Raw genomic sequence first — 23,960 nt, forward strand, 5'->3', positions numbered from 1 at the left:
TCGATGCTTAACTTTCAAATTCTTCCACAGTTTTCGGCGGGTTTCGGACAAGCCCCGCAAAGAGCGACTCTTTAACTCCTCGCATTAGGAATTTCACTCTCTCACCTTCGGTCATGTTAGGGTCGGCGCGGCGAAACAGGCGTTTAATCTCTTCTACGTAGACCAGGACGGGCTCGTTTGGCAGTTGAATTCTTGATTAGAGGAGGGCCTGAGCTCTTTCTTTTCGAACAAAACTTGTAAAGGCCATCAAGAACTGTGCTTTGAATATCTCCCAATCCTTGAAAGAAGTCTCGTGATTTTCAAACCAAATTCGGGCATGTCCTTGAAGAACAAAGTAGACCTGCCTGAGTTTCGCAGCGTCGTTCCAGCCGTTGAAATCTGCCACACGGTCGAAAAGGTCCCTCCAATCTCCCGCATCTTCATCCGGTAGTCGATGGAAGCAGGGGGGCTCACGGGGTTGGACGAAAACAACCGGTGCTGTAGGCTGGGCCATTGTCAGCGTCGATGCCTTCCGAGATCGAATGGGGTCAGGCAGCAGACAGTGTTGGGGTTGTAGGCCTTGAAGTCGGCGGCTGGCTCGGTGACCTTCCAGGGCGACAGGAACACGGCTGGGGTCTTCGCTTGAAGGGTCAAAGGCAGCACCTCCACCAGATGTCTCGTAGTGGTGACGAGGTCGACGACACAATTGAAGGGTCGATGATTGCACTAAAGAAACTGTTTATTTGGGCTGACTTGCGCCCGCAAAAGAACTAAATAACTCGGCGGCGGCGATAGAAACAAACGTGCTCGTCGATCGTCGAACAAAAGAATGCTCGTCACGCTCGGCAACGCTCAATTTAAAGGCTGCACAGAACAATCTAGATAACGTCGCAAACAGCTAACAGCACGGGCTGGAACATTGTGGAAAGACACCCGAGTGGCCGGAACCTTCAAGACAGATTTTGGTGCATCTTGCGCTACAACAAAACTGATAAAGGTGTGACTCGCAACATCGAGCATTAAGAAACAAAGATTATGGAACTGATACGCGGTCCAGATTCCGAGTGATAGGCTTGTATGCCGGTGGACGTTAAAAAGCAGCAAATAATGTTTTGAAGGTTTCGCGGCAATATAAAGCTCTTTCACGTGCCTAGACACGAAGCCGACATAATTCGCATCTTGGCGTTGCACAATAATAACAAAAGGGTCGAAATGCCAGCTCTCAACTAACTTCATTTTCAAGTTCTGGTACGTCGGTGGTATAGTCATACGACTTACGACCAAGAACATCGGTATTAGAGACTGCCACAAACCGAGTAAATAAAGCCTTCGTTGTCAATCACATAACTTGCGTAACAAGTACTGCAGCTAAAGGAAACCCGTTTTGAATGTCTCAAAACAATACTTCTCTTGGGCAACAAGCAGCAGTTAGGGCTTTTTGAGTACCTTATCCCGAACTGCTCTTTAGGCCGTAACTCCGCATCAGCGAATTGAGAGTGGCTGACCTAATAATCAAATCATTCCACCTCTAGGCACCACCAGTGCACGTAAATGAAATCCAACAACTCGGCTTTAGGCACAAACAATTGTGTATGAAAATAAAAGAAATAAATTAGCCGCTACCCACCGTTTTAAATTGAATGGTTAGCTTGCTATGTTCACCTGCAAAAAATATGTCTGAAAGAATGTGCCAGCGTGCATCTCTATGACTAGAAACTACTGCTTGCATTGAAAGATTAAGATAGCTAAAAATGTTTGCTCAGGAAGCGTTGCTCATAAGGCTAATATCCGACGGACAAATAATGAACTTGGTAGCAATTGGCTGGAGTATACACTGCAGTTTGAAATTTCCCGAATATCATTAAGATTTACAAGCATGTTAATAGACAGATGTATAATATTGTTACGAGGCACGTCGAGATATTAAGAGGCGATGGTACGTCGTAGCCGCAACAGTTCACCGTCAGGGACACACTCACAGAAGAACCAGACGTAGCTGCAGCGTCGTCTTTCTCTACTAGCCCAGCACTTCGTCATCGTCTCTTTCACTGCGTACCGTAAAAAATACCCTCCTCAGAAGAAGCACAGTCCCGGTGCGTAGACTACACAGGTGAGCACGAGATATAAGGTTTGAGACGGGCGACATGCACGAGACTTCTGGATGATGGTTTGCCGGAGAGTGGCGGTTCACAGGGATAATCTCGTACGTCACGTCGGTAAGTTGCCGCAAGTCCTGGTAAGGGCCCACGTAGCGGGGCAGAAGTTTCTCGCACATGCCTATAAGTCGAGCAGGGAGCCAGAGGAGTACGAGGGAGCCAGGAGGGTAGTAGGCGTCACGGTGCTGGAGATCGTAGCGGTGCTTTTGAGAACGCTGGGACGCACGAAGCCGGTCTCGAGCAATATGACGGGCGGCATCAGCCCGGGCGATGGCATCAGAAGCGTAACTGCAGGAGGAATCGTCAAGAGGCAGTAAGGTGTCGAAGGGAAGTAGAGGGTCGCGGCCGAAGAGTAGATAAAAGGGAGAGTATCCGGCGGTATCATGTCGTGAGGAGTTATAATAGAATGTTATGAAAGGTAAACAGATGTCCCGGTCACGGTGATGGTCAGAAACATACATTGACATCTTATCGGTCAGGGTACGATTAAGGCGCTCAGTAAGACCGTTCGTTTGTGGATGGTAGGCCGTTGTGAACTTGTGGCGCGTAGCGCATGAGCGCAGAAGGTCATTAACAACTTTAGAAAGGAAGCAGCGACCGCGATCGGTGAGCAGTTGATGAGGACCACCATGAAGCAAGATGACGTCATGCAAAAGAAAGTCTGCAACGTCGGAGGCACAGCTGGTGGGGATAGCTCTGGTTATGGCATACCGGGTGGCGTAATCGGTCGCTACGGCAATTCATTTGCTCCCTGAAGTCGATGTGGGGAATGGCCCGAGTAGGTCGAGACAAACTCGAAAGAAGGGCTCAGTTGGAACTGCGAGTGGTTGCAGGGGCCCACTAGGGTGAAGAGACGGGATCTTCCTTCGCTGGCACAGCTCACAGGCGGCGACGTAGCGACGAACAGAGCGGTAGAGGCCAGGCCAGTAGAATCGCCGTCGAACATTGTCGTATGTGCGGGACACTCCTAGGTGCCCTGCTGTAGGAGCATCATGAAGGTGCGCAAGAAAAGCAGAGCGTAGATGTGTGGGGACAACAAGCAAAAGGTCTACACCATCTGGGCGCATATTGTGTCGGTATAATGTGTTATTAAGCAGCACAAACATACTGATGGGCGGATCGGTGCTGTCATTGCGCAGGTGATCAATAATGGGGCGCAGGGAAGGATCACGACTCTGTTCGACGCCGATGTGGAGGAAGTTCGAAATGGACAAAACGCAGTCGTCAGCAGTATTGTCAGGAAGTTCGGGAGGGTCAACGGGGTGGCGGGACAAGCAGTCGGCGTCTTGATGTAGGCGCCCTATCGAAAAAAACAACAAAAAAATACTACAAGAAATGAACCAGTCGTAAATTGGGACCTTGTCGTTTGTCGCAATCTGTTGTTTGTAGTAATCGGTTGTTTGTTGTAATTTGTTGTTTGTTGTAATTTGTTGTTTGTTGTAGTGCGTTGTTTGTCGCAGAATGTTGTTGCGTGTTTTGTCGCAGAATGTTGTTAGTCGTAGCGTGCTGTTTGTCGCAGTGTGTTGTTTGTAGTAGTGCGTAGCCTGTCGTAATTTGTTGCTTGTATCCTCTGCAGCCATCCAGTGTTCATGCACTATGCTGCTCTGCGTAACGGTATCAGTACAAAAGCATGTCAACATTGTAGTCTGAAAGCTGCCTTGGTGCTAAAATGATGAATGTACATAAAAGGAGGTACTTAATGTTGTTCTTTATTCCAAAAATTACAATGTGAGCCTCTTGCTCTCTCCATCTTGAGGCTCCTTGGGTCTTTGTACCTGCATACCAGCATAAAATTCACAATAATGATTGAAATTTAGTATCCCTACAGAAGCTGTTGTGGCTACATAGCTAGCTGCAATAAGTTGTACTCGTACATAAATCCAGAAATATGACCCCTAGCTTTGAAGCCCGAAATGACTTAATTTACTTGGTGCATGTGGTGTGTATATATATATATATATATATATATATATATATATATATATATATATATATATATATATATATATACACACACATATATCACACACACAAGGACATGCGTGCACCAGCTGGCTAAATTGTATTTCTGCTTTAGTACAAACCTTACCTCAGCGTCGCAGGTCTGCACATTTCTGTGCAAGGTATCGCACCAGCTGCTTGTGCCTTTTGGCGAGGTCTGCAGCCGGGCACCCTTTCTCTCTCAGGTAGTAGGAGAAGGCCGCTAAACACGAAAAAATAGATTATACATGTAATTAGACAGAGTTCAACCTTGATACAACCAATGTAAAGAAATGCTTGAGGTAACTAAGAGTTCCAAATTTCAGAACGTCATATCCTTAGAAGTACACTATATACTCTCCCCATTCTAAGCACTCCCCCTAATTTCACGAAGAAATTTTGGTCATGAAAGTTTGAATGCGAACCCCTCTTTTTGAGAGGAAGAGAGCATTGGCAAGGTTGCTAGCATGCTTGCTCACGCAGTCGTCGAGCCAGAGCCATCTGAGTCCCGAGGGGCATGGCATCCACGGCTCGATGTCCAACTTTTTGTACTGCGCTGTTCGAACACTATGCTGCTCAGCGGCGTACAATACCAAAAGCCTGCCAAGAGCGATCCCAGCAACTCTAATGGCATGTTGCAAAGTGAACCTGGAATCGGCGGGCATTCAGTGGAGCTTGAGGTTTCGCAGGCTTAGAGGCCCACACTGCTTTGTTTGGTGTCAGTTGTTTGGCAGCAATAACAAAAGTTGGAAAGAGTTTGAAGAGGGCTACCAGAGCTGGAACTTTGAGCTAATTGTAATCGTGTTTGCCGAAGGTGTTTGCTGAATTTGTTGCACAAAATGTGAATTCTATTCCTCGCGCCCATCTCCAATCAGCGCGATAAAGTGGAGGGGGGCATCACAGTCGTGAAAAATAGGAGTTGCTTAGAATCAAGTAAAAACAGTATTTAGCTTTAGTAAGATTACTAGTAAAACAGAATAGATTTCACTACACTGCAATGCAATGAAATTTCATTGTGCACTCGAAATGAGCTGGAGGAAAAACAGTATCGTAGGCTGGAGTGTTAGGGCAGACAATGTGACATAGTGTGCATCACAGCACATTCGTGGAAGTGGCACTGCCAGGCTGGCAGATTTGGAGTTCACAACTATGATTATCATAGTGGTGGGCAGGCGGGGACCACGCACCTGAGATCAAGCACGCAAGGCTGGCACAAGTGTTGGTGCAGCCTGACATGCCATTCGCAGCCCTTGGTCCATTGCATAAAACCTATGCCTATGCTCATAGCCAGCGCACAGTAGTTATCAATTCCCAAAGCTGGTAAAAAGGCTGAGTCAGTGATATTGGTGCATCTATCAGCTATGAAGCCTGTCTCGCTCTCCACACTGGGCAAGAATCTCATTGCCCATTCGGATAACATGCCCACATGCACAAAGCCATATCGAGCTTGGAACGAAAAACTGATTGCAGGGTAGGCTCATATTTTCATTTCATTGAACATTGATAGGAGGGCATTCTTCTCGCTCATGCTGATGGAAGAAAAGAGCAGGGTCCAACTGTTCGTCTTACTAATACTACTACTAGCATGTTATAAGTTCTGTGCTTCTCTAAAATGTTAGTAACAGCAACATAACAAAAAACAGGCTAATATAAATATCTGCAATTATAACAGATCGCTGCTTCCACTTACATGACATTCCCACCACTTTCGTAGGAGAAAGTGCAGGAAAAACTGTCGTTTTCCCCTTGGCAACATCCCTAATGCTTTGCTTGCCGAATACACTGCGTTTGGCTAGCACCTCATTGCCCCATAAAGCGACAGCGAGGCGCTTGCAGAATGCAGAATCACTGGTTTGCGCCATCAGGGCCACCCATGTGTCCGCGTTCACAAAGACATTATGTCCCAGGTGGACCTGCACATATATTCAATGATATCAGAAATGAAAAAGAAAGGCAGAACCCACAGTCTAACATTAGAACAAATGAGACAGAATTGTTGCATAGTTAAGGGGAAGACAGTGTGAAAAAATACAATCATGAGAGAGGACAGGACAGGATCAGGATGTGTGCAATCTTTCTCTTAATTGTGACTCTGTTTTGCGCACTACCTTCCCATCGGAGTCATCCAACTTACCCGACAATGCATCCTGCTGTACTGCACATTTGCTCAAAATAATTCAACAAACTTCAGACATCTTATAGTAGCGCGAACAAAAACACACACAAGACAGGGTACAAGACGAGCGCTAACTTCCAACTGTTTATTGGAAGGAAAGAGGAACGTATAATTAAACCCTCGGCCACTCAGGTGTTCATAGCCCCAATCGCACTCGAGAAGAAAGCAGGTCATGAAGTGAAAAAAAAAATTTCTTCCGTATGTATTTCTCAGCAAACATTGCTCTTTCCTTCCAATAAACAGTTGGCAGTTAGCACTCGTCCTGTACACTGTCTTGTGTGTGTTTTTGTTCGCGCTACTATAAGATGTCTGAAGTACTGCACCAACTAGGCCGACAACACATCTTACTAATGCAACAAAGACTACAAGTTGTTTTTCAGCCCTTCAACAGTCAAGGTCGCAGGGAAGGTCACAAACCCAGGGCACAGAACTATCAGCCATGTGACTTTATGAAAGAAATATTAAGGACTAGGAGAAAAAAATAATGAACTATTGTAATAAATATACCTCAAATTGCACTCACACAATCCCTAATACTCTTTTACAATCATACTTCAAATATCTGGTGGGCTGTTTCTGTGCATTACTTTCTTTATAAACACGCCAGTCATTGGGAGTGGCTTGCAGCCTTAAATTCTGTGGCTAGCCAAATGGCTTCGAACTGCTACTTTCAGGGATCTCTAGCTGATGTTCAAGCAAAAGCCACTCTGGCTAATATACAATTGTGAGCAAAAGTAAAAGGGGTTCCTCCAAGTTACACATCACCCACTGCATGTTGATGCCACTTGACAATGCATTCCTGGTGTCGAGATCAGCACATTGTGACTGCATGCAAGGCAGCAGTTTGCAATTCGGAGGCGTCTCTTACTTACTACAACGTATGGCCACATGGGAAAGTGGTCTTATAAATAATATGGTCACCATGTGTATTTGTTGAAACATGCTAATTACCTCTCAATGATTGGCAAAACTGCACTTAGTTCTACATGTCAAAAAGGGGAGCCACCACTGGCTATTTTACTGGCTAAAAACATCCACTACTCTCCATAAACAGTCAAGCCACCTGTTCTTGCCTACTTCATTTTCATCAGCAGCTACATTCCACTGTGGGCACAGAAGCAATGACTTTTGTCAGTACAGTAAAAGCTCGTTAATTCGAACTTCACGGGACCTAGAAAAAGTTAGATTCATCTGAGGTTCCAATTATCGAATGGCCTTGGGAAAACTGACAAGGACAATTTGCGTTACGTAAAGAACCAACTCGCAAAATGAACCTGCCCACTCCGATTTTTGCCCAGAAATTAAAAAAAAATATGGTATCAGCGCGTCCTTCTGTTTCGTGCCGCCTTGGTCCACAACGCATTTCTTCACAGTGCACCAAGATTCTGGGCAGCGATAACATCATGGTGTGTTCACCTTTTGACGTTAGCTCTAGGGGGATGGGGGGGGGGGGTTGAAGCGAACTGGGCAGAGTGCCAGTGCTTGTGCGGTTGTGCAAGCCTCATTTTCAGTATGTTCACTTTATCATGCTGTTAGCGATTAGGGTGGGCGCCGTTTATACTGGCACTCAATTAAAACGCGCCATAGCAGCAAACGCCTTTTGAAGCAAACGGTGCTGAAAAGCCGGCTTCATGATAGCGCTTCCGCTGACGACTGATGGGCGGAAGGACGGATGACCCTCACAAAAAAAAAAAAAAACTTTTCAGCGTAACCTGTAGCACCTGTCCAAAAACATGTCTTTCATGGGAATTGGCTGGGACCGTGCCGACAAAAAGAGAAGATAGGTGTGCTGACACCGTGCGCATACGCCATGATTTGTCTGCTTGCGGCTACCCTGGACATTTTATTGACTCTGTGGAACGACAGCTTGCACGCCCTGCGCTGCATCGGACCCCAGGCACCCGAAAGCGGGCATCGATTCCGTATGTCCCAGGCGTTAGTGAAACGCTGGCCCGTACACTGCGTCGCTACGACGTGCAGACTGCGCATGTGCCAGCTCACAAGCTCAGGGGAGAATTGGTGCAAGTGAAGGACCCACTGAGAAAGGAAAAGTTCCCAGGCGTCGTATACGCAATCCCATGTGCCGACTGCGCAGCTGTCTACATTGGCGAGTCAGGGGATTTTGAAAGAAGATTGCGCGATCGTCAAAACGACGTGAGGAAACAGCGGGTGGCTTCGAACGCGCTGGCCGAACATTCGGTATCTGCCAAACACAACATTGACTGGGCACAGGCACGTGTGATAGCGAAAGAAAGGAACAGAGCATCACGGCTCTATCTTGAGTCGCTGATCATTCAGACTACAGCAAATACGATAAACCGTAATCATGGTAATCTGCCCCCTGTGTACGCAAGATGTCTGGGTTCTGTGATGCGCCGTATTTAAGGCAACGGTTTCCCGCTTCGCCTCATTGTGAACAAGGCTCCCGTGTGGGAGCCGAAACGTCATTCCATCTTTCTTCTTTTGGCCGGTGTCGTTTATTTTCCGTCATGTCCCATCCCGACCAGACGGGCTTCCGTCAAACTCTTGACTTCAAATACCTTCGCCAGGCGTACGGCCAGCCCATCATCACAGAAACACGGCGCTATGTCTCACTGACGACCCGGATGGCTGCGTTCCGGGGACACCTCAAGTTCAACCTCACCTGCAAAGCAAAAGGTTTGATTCCCTGCTCTCTTCGGTTACACCGTCCAGTTTCCACAGTGTTCGGTCTAAGCACAGTTTCGAAGGCTGAGCGGTTACTACTCCAGGCAAGGATTCTTGAGTGCAAGGACTACATTAGAAAGCTTGAAAACGATGCCTTTTTCGCTAGACGGCGATTACAATACAACTGCCCTGAGGAGTTTGCTAGTATCCAACTACACGCGAACTTCCAGGCTCGCCTTCGGTCGCACCAGGATGAGTGCTCGCACGAAAACAAACTGCAAAGGCTGATGCTTTGCCACAAGGACCGGTCCCCGGATCCCCCGAAAGTGTTTGTGCGCAACCTGTCGTCCTATAATCCAGACAAGGCGGAACTTACAGGCGGATGGTAATCTGCCCCCTGTGTACGCAAGATGTCTGGGTTATGTGATGCGCCGTATTTAAGGCAACGGTTTCCCGCTTCGCCTCATTGTGAACAAGGCTCCCGTGTGGGAGCCGAAACGTCATTCCATCTTTCTTCTTTTGGTCGGTGTCGTTTATTTTCCGTCATGTCCCATCCCGACCAGACGGGCTTCCGTCAAACTCTTGACTTCAAGTGCCGACAGCAGTTATCCATGTTTCCGAATTAACAAGGCTCATATAATGAGTATTTAGCTGAGAGCTTCGGAGGTTGCGCGGAAGAAAGAGTGGGCATCTGCCGCAGCGGCCGCCGCCCCTACCCTGCAGCGCTGCCAGCTGTCATGCCAGTTATGGCATCATTTAGGCTTCACCCACTCTTCCATTGTTTCATGCCCGTTTTGGACGTCTGCGCGCAACCTATAACTGTTCCGCTCTTTTGTGGAGGTGTTTTATATATATATATATATTTTTTTTTAACACGTGCTATGGGCCAAGCCGCCCAGACGTAGCGGCGCGTTGTTTAAAATATCCATAGCGGGACCGACTCGCATCCAAATTAATGGGCTGCTTTGTACACAGATCTCTATGGAGCTTGGACGGACCGAGTAGTGTAGTTCGAGTTATCCAAAAATTGAAATGATTGCGTTTCGGATTAACGAGCTCTTCCTGTATTGGCTTTGTACCTCAAATGGCATGTTGACATGGAATAATTAAATGCTCGAAAGTATCCCACCCAAACAACGGACACTACTTAAATGCACAATTAAAATAAACTTAAAATTACACGGTGAGATAAACAGGTGAGGAGCTTCCCTCTTACCCGTGAGCACCATGCTCCTCAGGCAATGTATTCATGCAGAGAGTTTTGCCGTGTTGTTTGAAGTTTGTTTCTTTTTGCCGCCAAGGGTCGAGAATTGGGGGCCATTTTAAACTGGGAGTTAACTTAAGCACAGAAATATATGGTAAGCAGCGCAAGTTGCGCACACTGACCTGACCGTTTTCCCCCATTCTTCCAAATGAACTGTCAACCTCGGGAGGTTCTGGGAGAGCCGCGAAAAAGGAGGGTTGTTTCATTCCATGGTTTATACATATTTTTACTGCAATGAAAAGATATGCATGCCCCATGCATGACTGTCATTATCAGACCTGCCTTTGCTTTTGCTTCCGAAGAAGAAAAGCTGGGGAGGGGAAAATGGATGAGAAGAACGTAGGTGAAGGAGTTTGGAGGGGAGGACGGGTGAGAAGAAAGCAGGTCATGAAGTGAAAAAAAAAAACATTTCTTCCATATGTATTTCTCGGCCTGGAACCAGGCATCTTGTGGCCTGTAAAAGAAGTAAAAGCGGCAGTACCAGGAAAAACTACTATACCGGGTAGATAATTAGTCACCACTTAAGCAGATATGGCGCAGATGCACCTTACAAAGGGACAAGCTTTGTAAAGAGCCCTGATAAGGAATACATCTAAGGGGGACAATTCTTAAAACTTTCTGCAAAGATGTCTGTGTGGGGGCTGAGAAGCACAAAAAGACAGAATAATAACCGCATAGTGAACCACTACTGACATGCAAAAAAAAAAAACGTTCGAGCACAAACTCAAGTAAGAAGTGATAAGGAGGGAATGTATTTGGAGAACCATGTGCAGCTTATGCTATTGCAGAGGGAAATAGAGTGTGCATGTGTTGTGTATAAACTACAATTAACATTGTATTGTTTTCTCAAATAATTATGATGCAGAGGTGATATACTTAAGGGATACTAACGTTCCTTTAGAGATATTTATTCCCACTGGTTCCTATTCGAGAAAAAAATACCACATAGCATTAATTGTACCGTTTATTCACAACACATCTACATTCTATTCCCCTCCGCAATAGCATAACCTGCACGTTTCTCCAAACACATTTCCTCCTTATCACTTCTTACCTGCGTCTGTCCTGGAACTTTTTTTTTCATGTCAGTAGTGGTTCACTGTGGAGTTATTATTCTGTCTTTGTGCACCCCCCCCCCCCCTTCCACACCACCTTTGCAGAAAGTTGTAAGAATTGTCCCCCTTAGATATATTCTTTATCAGGGCCCTTTGCAAAACCTGTCCCTTTGTTAGGTGTCTCTGCACCAAACCTGTTTAAGTGGTGACTAATCATCTATCCGGTATTGCAGTTTTTCCTGGTACTGCCGCTTTTACTTCTTTTACAGGCCACAGGCTCCCTGGTTCCTGGCTGAGAAATACATACGGAAGAAAAATTTTTTTTTTTCACTTAATGACCTGCTTTCTTCTCACCCGTCCTCCCCACCTCCCCCCTCCTTCACACCTACTTTATTCTCACCGACCCTTCCCTCCCCAGCTCCCCAGCTTTTCTTCTTCGGAAGCAAAAGCGTATTTAAACCCCTGCCAGTGATGATCGCTTTGCCCAGACGAAGACAAGTCCACTTGTCGAAACGTTGGCTCGACCTGCGAACTGGGGCGTACCCCATTTACCCTTGTTCAGTGCTCCTTCATACCGTATAAAGCTAATATTAATTGTAATCCATGTAAGTCATCCCGTTAGTCTCAGCGCACTTACCGTAACTTCCTCCTGCTCAACCAGCTTCCTTTTCACTTAAGCATTAAAAGTTATTCGTCAGTACAGAACACTAAACGTTTGCTTATTTCTTGCTGGTTCGACATACCTGTAGCAATTTTTCACCCCCTCGTCAACACAAATTGACACTGGTGCACAGGTTCAGACCTTAGAACTTGTCCAGTTGAGATCACTTGCAATGACCATGGTAACAACTATGGGCTGACACTTCAGTTTAAACCAATAAACTACGATTGAAATACACCAAATTCAGTTTCTAAAATTTTGTTTTAAACAAAAAGATACATATTGGTGGCATACAAGGCATAGCTACCTGGCTGCTGAGCATGAGTTACAGTCAGTCAGTGCTCACAACTAATCAAAGGAAAGTGGGGAAGCATGAAGATGCAATGGGGGTAATGTTGGATGAGCACACTATGCAATTTCAGGTACTGCTCCATTATCTTACATGCCTCTGCAGACTGGAAAGCACCACCTGCTTGCTACCTGTAAGTTAAGCACTGTGATACACTACCCCACCTACCTAACAAAGTTAGCCATTAAAGAATTTTTCTCGACTACATGTGCAGCATTGACATGAAACTACACAAGTCACAAATAAGTCTCACATTCTGTCTATTTCAGCCTATTCTGGATGATGCCAGGCTTAATGTTACATGAAAGATCCAAATTCAAGCGCTAAATGTTTCAGCATCAGCATCACTTACGGCAATAACCAAAAGGAACCAAATTTGTTCCTTCTAATGTATATACAAATTGGGTGCTTCACACCTTTCACGCTAACAAACTATGACTGCATTCATACAAAGGAAATAGGAACACACCTCTAGGCACACGGGCAACCGGCTTCCTGGGCACAGTCCTTTCTACAGGCCGGGCTAGAAAAGGATAAGAGAACCAAGTATTTTTATAAGATGAAGAAAAAAGTGGGAGTTGAATGCCTATATGAAAGACTGGAGCTTAGCTAGCCATGCAAAAAAATAAACATTTTGCAAAGGGACCAATCAAGTAGCTTATAAATATATACTTGTGCCAACACGTTATACAGCTTCTATGGCTTCTTAAGACTTGACACACATCAGCCAAATAGGCTCACCTAAAGATTAAGAGCCCAGGGTCACTGCTGGCTCTTCTGACAATGCTGTCTCCACCAGCACACAGCTTGGCACAGCAGCACTTGGGGCAGCTGGATGAACAAAAGTAATAAGCGAACACTTTCAGTTGCAACAGAATGCAACATATGATGACAGCCGCAATACCTGCAATATACTCGTGCTCACACACTGTAGTTTCTACGGCTCCTTTGTCAATACAACTTCATGCGGTACAAGTGTCGGCACACAAGTGTTGGCAAATCATTCAGGAAGGCTCACCTGCAGATGAACAGGCCAGGGCCATCACCGGCTCTGACAGCGACACTGTTGGGAGCGGCACAGTGCTTGCTGCGGCAGCAGTTGCGGTGGCTGTGGGAACAAAAGTAGTAAGAGTAGCGCTCGGTAGCCACAGAAAGCAAAATCTGGTGCCAGCCACAATACCTGAGATACCTTCGTGCCTACACATTTTACAATTTCTTAGGCTCCTTTGTCAATACAACTTCATGCAGTGCACATGTCACACACAAGTATTGGTAAATATCATTCAGGAAGGCTCACCTGCACATGAAGAGGCCAAGGCCATCACCGGCTCTGACAGCGACACTGTTGGGAGCGGCACAGTGCTTGCTGCGGCAGCAGTTGCGGTGGCTGTGGGAACAAAAGTAGTAAGAGTAGCGCTCGGTAGCCACAGAAAGCAAAATCTGGTGCCAGCCACAATACCTGCGATACCCTCGTGCCTACACATTTTACAGTTTCTATGGCTCCTTTGTCAATACAACTTCATGCAGTGCACGTGTCACACACAAGTATCGGTAAATATCATTCAGGAAGGCTCACCTGCACATAAAGAGGCCAAGGCCATCACCGGCTCTGACAGCGACACTGTTGGGAGCGGCACAGTGCTTGCTGCGGCAGCAGTTGCGGTGGCTGTGGGAACAAAAGTAGTAAGAGAAGTGCTCGGTAGCCACAGAAAGCAAAATCTGGTGCCAGCCACAATACCTGCTATACCCTCGTGCCTACACATTTTAGTTTCTATGGCTCCTTTGTCAATACAACTTCATGCAGTACATGTGGTGCACATGGGAGTGTCGTACAATAGCCAAGTGAGCTCACCTTGACATGAAGATGCCAGCAAAATCGGCATGTGGTCAGTAGTGGTGGTAGTGTGACTCAGGACATCTTCAATTGCAAAGGGACCGTCAGCAGTAGGCACCAGCTCTGCTATTTGAAGAAATACACCCAAGCGGGGTTACAGCTTCCAGTGTGACAGAACAACAGAATGTGCAAAAAAACACTGCTTAGGCCACTGGCACAGTAAATCAGATATTTGATGTGCCAAATTTACTTCCTCTTTAGCCAAATTATTTACGTAACATACACAATTTATTCCATGCTTACTTATTCTAAAAAAAAGGATCATTAAGCCATATTTACTAATTCTAGAAAAACGCACAAAAAGTCAGTATTATATCACCCACTTCACCACGAAATTTTTAATCCAGCTTCATTAACAGGAAACATTTCAGAAGTGAAACACAGTACATGTGACAGATGTCACTTCTTTTGCCATGTATCTCTTCTCGTATAGGTACTGCCTTTTTCAAGAGCCAGTCTTAATGCCAAAGATATTCTCTCAAGCCACAATTGAAAGGCACAAGGACACAGAAGAGCAAAAAAAAAAGACTGTGCCCCACAGCCCTTTATCATGCCCATGCCACTTGCTCCTGCACAGTAAGATAGCCAGTGCAAGGTGCCTCTAAGAATGATGAGTCATTCCTCTGAGCAGAATAAAATTTCTGGTTGTGCATTTTCCTCGTGGTATAGGAGTAGGAAACTATTACATGGAGAATATATGGCCTGACAGTTGTGTAATTTAGAACAAAATTTCTCTTCCTAACTGTTCTGGTTTCAACAGCTGAGCAACAGCTATAATGTCAAAGATCTGTATAGGTGGCATAATATAGGATTCTCTACAATGCCTTCAGAGTCGGAAACAAAAGCGATGTAGCAGTGTTATATTAGAATTTTGTTCATATTTCGCTCAACCTACAGGAACCTTTGATGTCATCCGTTTGCTCACCTAGTGTAACCAACAGAGAGATGAGGGAAAATACATTTAAAAATTATTTACCAGCCTTAGTCGGATACCAAATGGCAATCCATATACAGTAATACCTTAGGCATCATTAACAAGAAAACATACAACTGAATTGCAGTGTTTAGACATCTTCAGGGTTGCTCTCATTACTTTAAAATACTATTTCTGGCCATCGTTTCCCGCACTGTCTGCAAAGTCCACAGTGTGAAGAAAAATATTTTGCTTTTTAAAATTGATAACCCACGAAGATTCCGTTTTTTTAACGCCTGACAATCCCTGCAAAAAAAATCAGAATTCCCTCGGTAAAACAATGCCTCATACCAAATGGCAACATTCAGAATTTTAAAAACACTGTTCTACATACCAGCCCTGAAAATCTTGGTGCAAAGAGCCTCTTGCAATTGCCTATTAAGGCGAGTCAGCTCTTCCGTCTCGGCTCGCTGCTGGCGAAGTTTCTGTTCTAGAAACTTGACTTTATTTTCAAGTTCTGTTATTCTCGTTGCCATCTGAGTGGCCGGGCTCACTGTTGAAAAGAGCAGCTCCTCTTCAACAGCTCTTTGTGCAAGACCTACTGTGTGCCTGCCCACCTTTCCCTGAAACACAACCAGCCATATCACAAACATCACCTTGAATATGAACAGGATACCACTATGTGTCGAGCATATTATAATCCCATATTGCATAATCTGACATTCTCCTAGGGGAGCCAATTAGGAACCACTGGAGAACAATTTAATGTTCTCAGATGTAAAGAAAAGTAGACTTGGATGAAGGCAACTCTTTATCTTGCAAAGTTTTATCCTCCACTTGGCGATTCCCAAAGAAAACTTTCTGCAGTAGATGTACGGCGTTGCGCTTTTGATTACTTTCAGCATAAACAACGCTAGCACAATGCAACCACACACTTAAACCAAAGGCAGGCTTATATGCACGCCCAACTCCTGTATACAAGTGCGCTGATAGTCGCAAAATATGCAGCTCTGAAAGTACCCTGTCGCAATCACGGTTTGCTAGAATACACTGCACTCCACAAAGAAGCCATTCGATTTGGCACAAGGATCCTGAAGGCAATTACGCTGGCAGCCGAGCTTTGGACAAAGCTTTTTATTGCAATGATACTATCTGCCCATCACAGTTATTCACAGCATGCACCACTCACTTGTTTTGCATTGCATGAATACTCATAAGGGCTTGACAGTCGGTGCAACTGGATTACAAAAGTGTATCCCCATAGGTCAGCACCATGAGCGGTGGCTCACCCATGCTCATCACGACCACCCACGCTGATGGCCACTGACAATCACTGGTGCTAACATTCACAACTCGGGAACTCGGGCTCACATACACTCACACTCTTAACCACTCACATGCCAACGTTTACGCCCACTTACACTGACATCTAGTCACTCACAACCATTCCTCAAAAATGTCAGTTCGAAAATTAGAGAGTGGATATGCGTGCGCCAACCTATGATGCCATATATTCACATAGTAGCATAACAACACAATACTAACATTTAAATGAGCATTCAGACCAGATCAGGTAGATACTTATACCAACCTAATAAAATAAGCTCGGTCAACCCAATGTCTCTCAGTCAGGCTGCTATCACCTCCAGCCTGTCTGTGGCAGCACGTTATTATAGCGGCATGTGTACTGAGTCATGCCAGCACTCGCTAAAGAACCTCAGCGTGTCGAAATCACCTGGAGGCCACCACTATGATGTCGAGTATATTCTGAATCACTTTGAAAATTTAAACACCATAAATGATACTAAACATGATATCTTCAGTGTTGCCTTCTCTTTGCTCACTGTGGCTATCCAACAGCATGTTCCCTATCATTCACTCATATGCACTCAGAACAACCCCCAATGGCTCACATTCGCTCACAAGTTGCCATTTACACTCACAACCACTGCAGCACTCACACTTATGTCTACTTACAAAACGACTCACTCGCACTCATAACCACTCATTCACACCCACTCACTCGCTCTTACATCAACTCACACTCTCGTCCACTCATTCACACTTGACTACTCAATCACTCACTCAAAAGTAGGTGCATCGACCTATTGTTCCAAGCCGAACCAAGAGACCATATTGACACATACATATTTCTGCACTGCATCACGCCGAACAAACTAGCAACAAGCGTTACTAGTGAGCGTGGATGTTTGGCGCAGTTTAAAAGAGCTTTTCTCGAGGCTTTAGAGCTGATGTACTCACTACGCAAAGCTAATAAACTGCACGCAACACTAAGGAGGAAACTGCATGCATATACACTTGCAAACAAGGCAAACAAGAAAAATGGGGGCTCTGGGTTACAGCGCATGAACCCCCCCCCCTTTTTCCATATCATACTTAAGCAATATACCCCGTCTCATTTCAAGTACAAAAAAAAGCATGATCATTATGATTAGTGCGAGAATGATGCATTAGTTTGGCAACACACAGAACACAACCCAACCACCAACGCTGAGATGAGGACATAACAAATAATAAGTAAGGGACTAGCCCGGAACTCTGATATGGCCTACTTTCCTCTCCCGAAGCGGAAGAAAGTGTCCTGGAACTACTTGAGATTTACGGCAAAGGTGATGGTGAATAAATATTTCCTCATTATCTCATCTATTGTTCCTGTGACACTTTTTCAATGTTGCTTATGTCCGGAGGATGGGGGCATTCACAGGGAGCAATAACAAACTTTTCTCCAATTCCTAAGCAAGTGCAGATCACCTCACAATAGCTGCACTTGCAGATCGACAAGGTCTCCGCAAAAACTAAGTCAAGTCAGATTAGACGGGAGGGGCTCCTCGTCCTGATTTTCTCTCTCCATACTTGTTGCTCATGATTCCATTATTTGTGGTACCATATGTAAAGCAGGTTAGAATATATAGGCCCCCTTCCACTGTCCTCAGAGATTAGGCCCTAACATGCAGCACTGGATGCTACACCTGACTTGCCGCCTCTTTAGCCGACACCTTAATCTAGCGCTGCTTGTGAAATATATGTAATGCACACACTCCAGGTAGCACAATGCTCACGAGATGCGAGTGTGCAAAAAATTGACTTCGGGGCGGCTATATATCCCATTCACTTGAAATGCGTGAAGGTATGCGAGACATGCAAGCTCTATCTGCTCGTAACAATACGCGAAAAGCTCGCAAAGCAGAGCTACATTTTTTTTTTCTACCGAGAACACGAGTTCCGTATAGATCTGTGGACGACAGTAAAAAGCTGTACTTGCGGGCACAGAAGTCATTGCAAGGTCAAACAACGTGATTTTATAAGTGTAAACACTGCATAGTGACTAGGATGATTTGCAGCTGACCTTTTTCGATGGAACTTCGTCGCCACGTTTGCGGGGCCGCTTGCAACGGCTCTTCAGCCAGCCCTCCATCTCCTCTCTTGTTTCTGAAATGTTCGCATATAAACGCGAAAATGTAAGTTGGGTAGCCATGCGAAAGATTACTATCAACGTCATAAATGCTCACCTGTCAAGTGCAGGATGCTGGCATTGTAATAGCCAGCGCGGGTAGCATCATCTCCCTCCCAAAACGCTTCATACGTTTGGTGCCGTTTAAAGTCTTCCACATCCTTCGGAGCAAAGTTAGTTATTGCGCTATGTGGCACAATGTGTTTCTCCGTCTCATTCTCATAGCGAATTAACGCGAACATTTTAACACTTTAAAGGAGGCGATGCACACAAAAACAAGCGAGCGGCTCACGAGCTCACGATCACGATGGCTCACGTTCGATGCTCACTACACAAGGCAAGGCGAAGCCAACAACGCAGTTGGATTTTCCGTAGAGGGCGCTGTAATTAAGACATCCTCGTCCCAACGCTCCATGTACCATATATATATTACGACGGCTCTCTACATTGTAGTGCAAAATGTATGCGGCGAAGAAGCCTGCACTGTATTGCCAGTGTATTCTAAGACCTACACTAATAAGTTCAGAGAGAAAGAGTTTGAACCAGCGGATGAAGGCGCTCCGGCCCTCCGTATACCTCCGTCGCTTGGGGCGGAGGACGGCTCCCGGCTGTACTTTCACGTGGCAGTTCGGCTGTCGCAGCAACATCGACGAAGCTATATCTACTTCCTCCGGCGGCAAGCCTGTACTATGAGATTTCCTAATGAGCATTTGAGCTGTTTTCTCGATCAACGCTCCTTATGCCTTATGGTAATCAAAACAGTTTTTTTTTATCGCGAGATGATCTATATCTTGTCCCGTACGGTCTTCTATTTCAAATTTGGGTTGGGCGCTCCGCAGATCCAGAATGGATCTGCCCCTTGGAGGTTAAGCGGCGCAACTCTGAGAAATCGTAGAGTACAAGTGAGAAATGTGCACCGCACTTCTGCGAGCATCCCAGCATCCCGCGAGCATCCCATGGATGCCTAGCTGCAGTGTGGGAGACTTTACAGCTCTTGTAACTCATGTAAATTACACGCTCCGATTTCTCTCGTTGCTGCCTTGAAGTGTAATACGCCGTAGAATAGCCGGTTCAACTAAATTACGGTGACTAGTTTCGGTTTCGTTTTCAATTCCGCAAAGGACGCTGTGATATATATATATATATATATATATATATATATATATATATATATATATATATATCACGGAAGAGTTGAGTTAGTTATTTTACCAACTGGCTTTAGCTGTATTCGGCTCCGAGAATTGATCCAAACGGTTGATATTGTAGCAGCGCTCTTTGATGAGGAGAGCGGTAGCAGAAAGATAGAGGAGCCGCATGGCCGTGAGCGCTATAGGGACCCGCTTTAAAGTGGCGGTCGGTGATGAAATAATAAAATTCTTCAGTTCAGATCTTGTCTCCAAACAGCACTCTAGCTGAGAGGGGGGCCGAGGCGTTGGCACCGAGCTGAATGCTGCAATTCGTGTTCTGCGTAGAGCTGTTCATCCATATGTCAAAACTGGATATAACGAAACCAGATTTAACGAAGATATCCCTATTCCTTCAGGCGCTCATATGGCCCAATGCTTTGAGTAACTCGAAATAACGAAACTAATTTCGCTACCTGTTCCGATTTAACGAACCTTTTGATAAAAAATGAAGGTGAAAAAGTCTATTTTTAGTCTATAGCTGTAGCTCTTGTAGCTCTTTTCGATCGTTTAAACAAGGGCCGCAAGTATCACGTTCGGGGGTCACCATGCTGTAGACCGCTGCTCGGAAACGGGACCTGGACCAACTTTTTTTTTATTTAATACCTTCGTTTATTGCCTCAGGGCATAAAGGCATATGTAGAAATGAAATTAGAACGGTCACTAAATGAAAGAAAAAAGGTTAGCAGTTCTATGAACAACTAGAAGTATTATTTCATTACTGAGCGCCACTCCAGAGCCCGAGCTCTCAACGGCACGCGGCTCTTGTCCCTTCTTCCACCACTCTCCTGATCTGGGGAGCGCAGTTTTTTTTTTAAGCTACAATAATTAGAACGAACTTGTACTTATCCCTTAAAGTTTCACCAGTTGGGATTTTCACCTGTCATCGATCGCAACACCACTGAAAGCAAAGCATGGTCGCTGTGCTCCCAAGGTCGATTAATGGATGCAATGTTAGCGAAAACGGGGGAGAAATGGGCTCACCGAGCTATAACCGAATGGAGCTAGGTTATCTGACTGGTGCATATAATAAAGGCAAAAACGTGCTCAATGAAATAGAAAGAATAAGAAAGAGATGAGAAAATGGAGGAGAGGGATGAAAGGATCAGAGGGATGAAAGGATCATATATGAAGCCGGCTTCGTCGCGCGATATGACGTACGCCACTGCACGTGTTGTACGTGTTCCGTTCAAAGACCGAGTGCACTGGGCTTTGAACAGACGCGCCGTAACATTCACGCGACGAAAGCCCGATTTCGCAAGTGGTGGGCACTCATTCGGTGCCAAGAGCCCCTACCCGCCACTCCCAACCATCAACTCGAGCATTCCTTTCCGTTTTCTCACCTCTCTTTCTTATTTCTACTTTCCGAGGGCGCGCACCTGCGCTCACCCGATACAAAGGAGCCACAACTCCTCCTCCTCCTTGGTTCAACTAGCTCAGCCTTGTTCATCCGCCCAGCAAGGGTGTCCAGCCTTTTATCCCATCGGTGCTTCACCAGTGCGCACGGAACTTCCCCGGAAGAGCTTTTTAGCGAGTGTGCATTTTTATGAATCCGGATAAAACTTTTTTCCTAGGTGTGCCGTACACTAGGTGTGCAGTACAGGTTAATTAGTCTGCAGGTTGGCTGGAAGCATCTTGTGGCTCTGTACCTCCTGTTTCTGTACGCCGAGAAGTTTGCGTACCAGCATGCCACCGAAGAAGAGGTATCGCCGCTATCTGGAGCCGGGGGAGCCTTGCCGGATCCCTAAACAGACTGCCCATTACCAACGAAACCTACAGAAGCAGCAGCACGCTGACGACGCACCCGCTGACCTCCCGGAAAATGGATGCGATATGCGTGCCAACGCCTCCAGTGCGTGTCCTGATCCTGCCCCTGCTCTCCTGCCCCCGTCGCCGACAGTCGGGAACGCATCGCCGCGAGAAGACAATGATGACTACTACGTGGACTGCGATGATGACACGGACGACAGCGGCAGTTCGCAACATCGCGATGAAAGAACCAACAGTGAAGACCTGGAAAACTCTGAGCTCAAAGATTATATGGAGAAGTGCTCAGAAGAAACTTTACCAAATCAGGATTTAACCAAGGCCCAAGCATTGCTGCTGATTCTGGCCTATGTTGTACATGCGGGCCTGTCATGGTCGCAAGTGGAGGGGCTGCTGGTCCTATTGAACACACTCTGTGGCACTGATGTGTTACCACAGAGCAAATATATGTTTAGAAAACTGTGGCACAACAACCTGAAGTCGCTGGATATGCACTTTTTTGTGCCACCTGTCGAGTACACCTTGGCATAAGGAATGGCAATGATGACCAACAGGTTTTTAGGTGTACTTCATGCCATAGTTCATATAGCCATCAACAGCTCACTAGAAAAGGCAGCTTCTTCCTTATCTTTGACATCAGGCGCCAACTTCATGATAAAATTATGCAACATGTAGAACAGTTGTACAGCAACCTGCAAAAACTGTCATCACCGTCTTATGGGGTTTACAGCGACATCACAAATGGCCGCCTTTATACAAGCATTAGGTCGCAGTTGAAGATGAAGTGGTGCGACTTGACTGTGACTTTGAATACTGATGGATCACCAGTGTTCAAGTCGAACAAGTCCAGCGTGTGGCCTGTGCAACTGCTCATTAATGAGCTTCCATTTAATGTTCGATTCCAAAATGTGGTCATTGCGGCCTTGTGGTTTGCCAAATTCCATCCACCAGCCTTGCTGTTCATGAAAGCTTTTGTTGAGGCCTTCAACAAGCTTGGGGGCATTACTTGGCACTATGCTGGACAGACTATGACATCAAAGGTGTATGCGACTTGCTGTTGTGTTGACTCGCCTGCAAGGGCTGCATTACTGAACATCAAACAGTTTAATGGATATTTTGGATGCACCGGGTGTCTTGAAGAAGGAACCATTGTAGATGGTAAGTACGTAGATGGTGCACAACTTTTCACTGTCATGGTGCCTTTCTAATTACATTACGCACCGACCTTTCTGTTTTTACCTAAACCTGAATTGAACAAAAATGTTTGTTGAAAGATATAGCGATTTGTTTTAGCATAAGAGAAACAGAAAAGCTGGGCTGTGTGTACTTATATCTGCCGTTGGTTATAGACATAGGTAAGGTTGATGGAAAAACTATCATGAGACGAAGCTAAGTAATCATACATATGTATATAATAATTTGACATGTCAAATATGTGCAGTGAATAAAGCTGTAAAATGGTGGTATGTTTCTAGGTGCTGTCACATCTGTATATTGCTGAAATATTGCTAACAGATAGCCAGACCTGTGGAAGGTGTGATGATGAATACCAACAAATTGTAGTAATAAGAACATAGGTAGTGCTTCAGACAAAATGTTTTACATGCAAAAATGTGGCAAGGGTCTACCATATCGGATCTGAGAAGGGAAGAGCTGCAAGGCATCAATTCTTTGTGCAACGATAACAACATTTTACTTTATATTAAAATATTATTGTGACATATGCCACGGGAAAGATTACAGCTTCACTGTATGCCACCTGTATAATGTTTCCAGTGTTGAAGTTAACTGTGCTGAGATTTTTCACACTCACCTGATCGACCTCTTGTGGCTGTTTTTTTTTTATCGTGTGGCCAAGTAATTATTTCAATTGGATGGTTTCAGCAGAGACGATGTAATGAAACATTGAGTCTGGAACAGGGGCAGCACTTAAAAGGTCCTCTTAATTGTTAATTTTGTAATCCATATGCTCAGTATGTTCACAGTTCTTATGCCACCTTCAAGCTATTTTGTTGATACAGCTGAAAGCACCACTAATTCTGGTGTGGTGTCAACTGCTTCAAACCCCCTTTTCAAGGTTATCTATAGCATAGCCCCATTCATGAAGGAGTTTAAAAAGTACAGTACCTGGTAGAAGCAAAAAATCAAACCCAAGCACTTTAAAGGGCCTCTTAATTGTTAATTTTGTAATCCATATGCTCAGTATGTTCACAGTTCTTATGCCACCTTCAAGCTATTTTGTTGATACAGCTGAAAGCACCACTAATTCTGGTGTGGTGTCAACTGCTTCAAACCCCTTTTTCAAGGTTATCTATAGCATAGCCCCATTCATGAAGGAGTTTAAAAAGTACAGTACCTGGTAGAAGCAAGAAATCAAACCCAAGCACTTACTTAACATTTATTGTCATTGCATTACCTGGTACCTTCATTAACAAAGGCCTGCTGCCAAGCATTTGCACGT

At 45.3% G+C, this 23,960-nt stretch overlaps 2 protein-coding genes and 1 long non-coding RNA gene across 3 annotated transcripts; all 3 read right to left on the reverse strand.

The window, feature by feature from the left end:
* Positions 1-4,225: 4,225 nt before the first annotated feature.
* Positions 4,226-10,377, reverse strand: LOC146188374 (BEN domain-containing protein 5-like). Its single transcript, XM_084603098.1, has 3 exons — positions 10,324-10,377; positions 5,806-6,028; positions 4,226-4,338 (listed from the first exon to the last, which is right to left on the reverse strand). Exons 1-3 carry the CDS (start codon positions 10,339-10,341, stop codon positions 4,226-4,228), a joined length of 354 nt encoding a protein of 117 aa, XP_084459224.1. The 5' UTR covers positions 10,342-10,377.
* Positions 10,378-13,014: 2,637 nt separating this feature from the next.
* Positions 13,015-16,520, reverse strand: LOC146188375 (uncharacterized). The gene is made up of 7 exons (XM_084605034.1): positions 16,515-16,520; positions 15,468-15,696; positions 14,119-14,226; positions 13,843-13,932; positions 13,564-13,653; positions 13,285-13,374; positions 13,015-13,097 (listed from the first exon to the last, which is right to left on the reverse strand). Exons 1-7 carry the CDS (start codon positions 16,518-16,520, stop codon positions 13,015-13,017), a joined length of 696 nt encoding a protein of 231 aa, XP_084461160.1.
* A 1,858-nt stretch (positions 16,521-18,378) lies between these two features.
* LOC146188376 (uncharacterized) lies at positions 18,379-18,889 on the reverse strand. The gene is made up of 2 exons (XR_014707194.1): positions 18,604-18,889; positions 18,379-18,523 (listed from the first exon to the last, which is right to left on the reverse strand). It is a non-coding gene; the product is annotated as an uncharacterized LOC146188376 (long non-coding RNA).
* Between the last annotated feature and the right edge of the window lie 5,071 nt (positions 18,890-23,960).

This window comes from Amblyomma maculatum, chromosome 5 (genome assembly GCF_055883805.1).
Source record: "Amblyomma maculatum isolate TAMU_Amacu chromosome 5, ASM5588380v1, whole genome shotgun sequence".
In the NCBI taxonomy this organism is placed as follows: Eukaryota; Metazoa; Arthropoda; class Arachnida; order Ixodida; family Ixodidae; genus Amblyomma; species Amblyomma maculatum.

Excerpts from the sequence above, each read along its gene's own strand:
- LOC146188374 (XM_084603098.1), bottom strand. Across the intron at positions 4,339-5,805 it reads GAAAGTGGTGGGAATGTCAT|CGGCCTTCTCCTACTACCTG; the intron begins GTAAGTGGAAGC and ends TTTCGTGTTTAG.
- LOC146188375 (XM_084605034.1), bottom strand. Across the intron at positions 13,933-14,118 it reads GCTGGCATCTTCATGTCAAG|CCACCGCAACTGCTGCCGCA; the intron begins GTGAGCTCACTT and ends TTGTTCCCACAG. Across the intron at positions 13,375-13,563 it reads CTTGGCCTCTTCATGTGCAG|CCACCGCAACTGCTGCCGCA; the intron begins GTGAGCCTTCCT and ends TTGTTCCCACAG.